Raw genomic sequence first — 5,358 nt, 5'->3', positions numbered from 1 at the left:
TACTACCTTATGGAAAGCTCCTCACCACCATACCCAGGGTCCTCTGGTGACCCCAAGGATTGGCCTTAGAAACCAATCTCTGTCCATTCTAAGTATCTGATAGCTCATCAGTTTGGCAAGTAGAAAGTTTTCTTTGTCTGCCTGTGCTATCCATGAATATTGTTGTGAGCAAACTGACCAATAAGGAACACTAATACCATACTCCATAGTATGTTGCTGCTGTCGCTTGGCTCCTGTACAGATTCACAGCTCCCCAGTAAGGGGCCAATACAACAAACCTGCTTCCTCCACTCTCAGGTAGGGCACAGCCAAGGCCCAGAGGTTCAGTGACTCACCCAAGGGCACATTGCTCCCTGGAATCCATCGCTCCTCATCTGAGCCCAGGGGCTCACTCTAGAATTTGTGGCCTCTTTATGAGACTCAGAAACTCCAATTGCTAGGTTCTTATTGGACTCCTTAAGGGCTTGGGCTTTGGAGTTTGATAAATTTTACTTGGCCACTGATGAGCTGGTTATGTGATTTTGGGCAAATTTCTTAAGCTCTGAGCCTTACCTTATTTCAAAGAAGAGAATAATAGATATAATTAGAAATAATAAGCGATATAATAATAAAATAATTATTTTTTTCATGTTTGTGACATCTCAGTAATAACTGGTAATGATTCCAAGAAGGGTCACTGCATGAGTCTGCTGATTTATATTAGTGCTGTCATGCTTAGGGTACCATATAAGGTAAGGAACGTTGCTGGGTTGGGGTTAGCGGTCTGTGGATATTCATCATCATATTTTTCTGGCTTTCCCTTTTCATCAAAGAAACCTGGAGATAGAGTTTAGTTTTTCTTCTCCCTGGGCCCTTTGCTTTGGTTATATTGACCCTGTGCCCTACCTGACTTCTCCCCAGGTGGCGCCTCGGTGCAGAACGCCATGATGCTGAGGCCAAATGAGGCCAATGGCTGGAGGATTCCCTTCAATGATCATGAGGGTGGCTGTGGCGCTGCCATGCGGGCCATGTGCATCGGTCTCAGGTTCCCGCACCCCAGCCAGCTGGACACACTGATTCAAGTGAGCATCGAGAGTGGTCGAATGACCCACCACCACCCCACAGGCTACCTGGGGGCCCTGGTGTCTGCTCTTTTTACAGCCTATGCTGTGAATGGCAAACCCCCTGAGCAGTGGGGAAAAGGACTGATAGAGCTGCTACCAGAGGCTAAGAAGTATGTTGTCCAATCGGGCTACTTTGTGGAGGAAAATCTTCAACACTGGTGAGTCTGTAGGTGCATGCACCTGCCAAAACATGGTCAGATCTGTGTGTGCACACAGCCCTGCATGTGTGTGTGTCTAGAATTCAGGATGGTGGTCCTCACCACTCAGCCCCCTCCCTGTCCACCTGTCAAAGATTTCAAGTTTCTTTCCAGCCGTGGTTATCACAAAATAACCAAGTAGGCTGGGCACGGTGGCTCACGTCTGTAACCCTAGCACTCTGTGAGGCTGAGGCAGGTGGATAGCTTGAGCTCATGGGTTTGAGACCAGCCTGAGCAAAAAGCAAGACCCCATCTCTACTAAAAATAGAAAAATTGAGGCAAAAGGATCGCTTGAGCCCAAGAGTTGGAGGTTGCTGTGAGCTATGATGCCATGGCACTCTACCTAGGGTGACAGCTTAGGACTCTGTCTCCAAAAAAACCCAAGTAAATACCTCAATGAGTAGTGCAGATGTGTTGCCTTCCTCTTACAGAGGAATCCTGTCCTATGTTCTAGCTTTCTGTAGATTTTGTGGCTGTCCTCTGGTCAGATGAACTTTCATGCTTATTTCCAATTTCCCTAGAACGTGTCTTTTTGATTAGTCTTGACATATAAATAGTATTTTAAAATCCTTGGTTAAAATGCCAAAGAGAGAAGTTTTCCACTAGCTAATGAATAAGTGGTAAGACCATGTCTTCCCCTTTTTTGTGAGGTCACTTCATGTTCTCTTTTTTAGAATAAAAAAAAGCTTTCTGCTGAAGTCACCCGTAATGGTGATGTCCTGAAGTTCTGCCTTGAAAAAGTGACATGACGTTACTGTCAACCCAGGAAAAACAAACCGTTCTTTCCTATCCTGTGACTTCACATATGTCTTCATTTAGCAACAGCACCAATGCCTTATATAGATCCTTAGCAAAAATTTATAGAACGAGAGATACATCTTAGAGATAATCTTGATCTTTATACAGTTTACATATTAGTACTTTAATTAGTTTACAGCGTTAGTAAAATGTTGAAGTTATCTTGGAATTTTCTCTGTTCACACATCTACCTGGTACTTTTCTTTATGGCTTTTCACTTAATTTTTTCCTTCTTGCAGGTCCTACTTCCAAAACCAATGGGAAAAGTACCTAAAACTTCGAGGGATTTCGGATGGCAAATCAGCCCCCACCTTCCCCAAGCCCTTCGATGTGAAGGAGAGGGATCTGTTCTACACATCTCTGAGCTACTCAGGCTGGGGTGGCAGCAGTGGGCACGATGCCCCCATGATTGCCTATGACGCCATCCTTGCTGCAGGAGACTCCTGGAAGGAGCTTGCCCACCGAGCCTTTTTTCATGGTGGAGACAGTGATTCTACAGCTGCCATTGCTGGCTGCTGGTGGGGAGTTATGTACGGTTTTAAAGGCGTGAGTCCCTCCAACTATGAGAAACTGGAGTACAGAAACCGGCTAGAAGAGACAGCTAGGGCTTTGTATTCTCTTGGTCAAAGGAAGACACTGTAATTACCCTTTAGGGCCGTGTCATATTCGTTTCTGGTGGTTTCTTCTTTGGAGTGTTCTTGTTTTTGTTCTTTCTTTTCACCAAAGATTCTTAACCTCGTACTCAGGGGATTTTGAGATAACAAGTCCCTTAGCCACCTTAAGCTCAGTCTCACTGAGCTTAAGCTTTCAGACTCACACTGTTGCTCCTAATCTGTCCTCTTCTTATATTGAAGACTCTTATCTCAGTTGATGGGGTCAGCATCTCCCAAGATAGAAATCCCAAAACCTCGTATGTGAGTCTTCAGTTTCATTGTGTAATTGTTCTAAAGTTTCTTTCTGTTTGTCTTTAGGTTTCAGGGGTGGGGAACTTCCGGCCTTAAGGCCACGTATGGCATTCTAGGTCCTTAAGTGTGACCTTTTGACCTAATCCAGATTTTACAGAACAAATCTTTTTTTTTTTTTTTTTTTTGAGACAGAATCTCACTTTGTTGCCTCTGGTAGAGTGCTGTGGCATCATAACTCACAGCAGACTCAGACTCTTGGGCTCAAGTGATTCTCTTGCCTCAGCCTCCCTAGTAGCTGGGATTACAGGTGCCTGCCACAACTCCCAGCTATTTTTAGAGGCAGGGTCTTGCTGTAGCTCAGGCCGGTCTCAAACTCAGGTGATCCACCTGCCTCAGCCTCCCAGAATGCTGGGATTACAGGTGTGAGCAACCGTACCCAGCCAGAGCAAATGATTTTATTAAAAAGAGCGCAGCAGAGAAAGATGAAGCTTTCCTCGCTTCCTTTGGTGCTTAAGAACAATCTTAAAATCAGAAGGCTGCAGATTCCCCAGCCTTGGTGGGTTCTTTCACAAAGTAAACTTTGAGACAGGATTTGAGTGCCAGTAGTTTATCTAGGAGATAGTTCCAGGGACTACTGGTAGGAGAATGGGGAAGTAAGACCCAGAAGGCAAGGGAGCTGGTCTAGGGTATATTAGTGAGCAGGTTTCCACTGTGGGCATTTGGGACTCAGTCTATCTGGGTCCTCATTTCTCAAATTAGTCCCACCAGAAGGGCAAGCAAACCAATTTCCAGGTTGAGGACCACTCCCAGGGATACTAACTCTAGGCTTGTCTTTTGGGCAAGCCAAACCTGACTGGTTTTAGGTAAAGACTCAGAGATGCTTGCAGTAGCAATCTGTAAGGTGCATGGGAACAGTGAGTGGTGTATGGGGAGTCCTAACAGCATCTACTAGACTCTTCCACCTCCTACATATATTTTTAAACTATCATGCTTTACCTTTGTGCATGAGTATTTTCAGCTGGGTTTTCTGTAATCCATTCTGCTCAGGTCTGGGGAGATGCCACTCTTAGTTGCTTTCCTTATCATGGCACTTGACGTGTTACCGATTTCATTACTGTCTATCTTCTTGTCTATATTGGCCTCTAGACAGAATCTAGCATGGTGCTTGGGCATAAAATAGGCACTTAATCAGTACATATTGAAGAGTAGTGTTAACTAGCCTCATTACCCTCCAGAGTTATCTTTACAAATAATAAATCAGTCATGCTGAACCTCTAATCATGTTCTCATTTATACATCATTTCTTAAAGTTCTTCTCTCTCCTTTTCTACCTGGTAAATTCTTACCCATCCGTCAAGAACCAGCTCAAATAGAACTTTCTGTTTCAATTGTTCAGGCACTTGGCCACCTTCTCACTGCACCCACAGCCTTCTGGCCTAGCCCTGTCACCAGCTGGATCCTATTGTGTGGAGATCATTTGTCTTCTGGGTCAATCTCAGATGCACACTGTCCAGCAGACGTTCACCTCAGAAGTGAGGTGCCATCATCACCTTTATTTGTCACCCTCAGTGTCAGGCAGGAAGCCTGTTCTCCCTTGATTTGTCGGTGGGCAATAAGGAAGAGCATACCCTTCTTTCCCCTTTTCAGAATTGTGCCTATCACAATTTTCCTTTAGATCCTGGCTCTCAGCAGGGGGATGTGGGGAAAGGAGGTCTGATTACAGTAGTCCTGCTGCCTCTGAGTTAGTCCCACAGGGGTTGGTTATTCCAAGCATTCTAGTCTCCTTAGGATATTGGGGGAGAGGGGAGTGTGTTGTTGGGAGTAGGCTTTAGCTACCGTTGTACATGAGAAAAGCTCTTGGTCTGGGTGCTGTGGCTCACACCTGTAATCCCAGCACTCTGGGAGGCTGAGACAGGTGGATTGTCTGGGCTCGGGAGTTCCAGACCAGCCTGAGTAAGAGCAGACTCTCACTAAAAACAACCACCACCACCACAACAAAAATGATGTTGTGGCAGGTGCCTGTAGTTCTAGCTACTTGGGAGGCTGAGGCAAGAGGATCAAGTGAGCCCAGAAGTTTGAGGTCGCTTTGAGCTGACACCAGGGCACTCTATCCACGAAGTAAGACTCTGTCTATAAAAAAAGAAGAGGAAAAGCTCTTTAGAGAACCTATTATATTTGCCTTGCTAATTCTCACTCTTCATCACAGGCGCACTTCAAAAAGAGTTTAGACTTTCAGGCTCCTTTTTATCAAACCTCAAAACCTCCCCAGACTTCACTCTTAACTGATGACCTTGCTTCCTCTGTGTGTTTGTTATGTGTGTGAGAGAGGAGGGAGGGTGAGAACGATCACTGGGG

The 5,358-nt window shown here is 45.3% G+C and overlaps 1 protein-coding gene across 1 annotated transcript in view; it reads left to right on the top strand.

Annotated features, from left to right (window-relative positions):
• ADPRH (ADP-ribosylarginine hydrolase) overlaps positions 1-3,157 on the top strand; it is a 5,634-nt gene extending 2,477 nt beyond the window's left edge. Inside the window, exons 2-3 of the mRNA XM_003795094.3 lie at positions 901-1,261; positions 2,338-3,157. Coding sequence (XP_003795142.2) covers positions 901-1,261; positions 2,338-2,740 — 764 coding nt within the window. The 3' untranslated portion in view covers positions 2,741-3,157. The remainder of the gene's footprint in view (positions 1-900; positions 1,262-2,337) is intronic.
• Positions 3,158-5,358: the final 2,201 nt, after the last annotated feature.

The sequence above is a fragment of the Otolemur garnettii genome, unplaced genomic scaffold, assembly GCF_000181295.1.
Source record: "Otolemur garnettii isolate 467f Iridium unplaced genomic scaffold, OtoGar3 scaffold00089, whole genome shotgun sequence".
Classification (NCBI taxonomy): Eukaryota; Metazoa; Chordata; class Mammalia; order Primates; family Galagidae; genus Otolemur; species Otolemur garnettii.
This window is presented reverse-complemented; position numbering and strand designations above follow the sequence as displayed.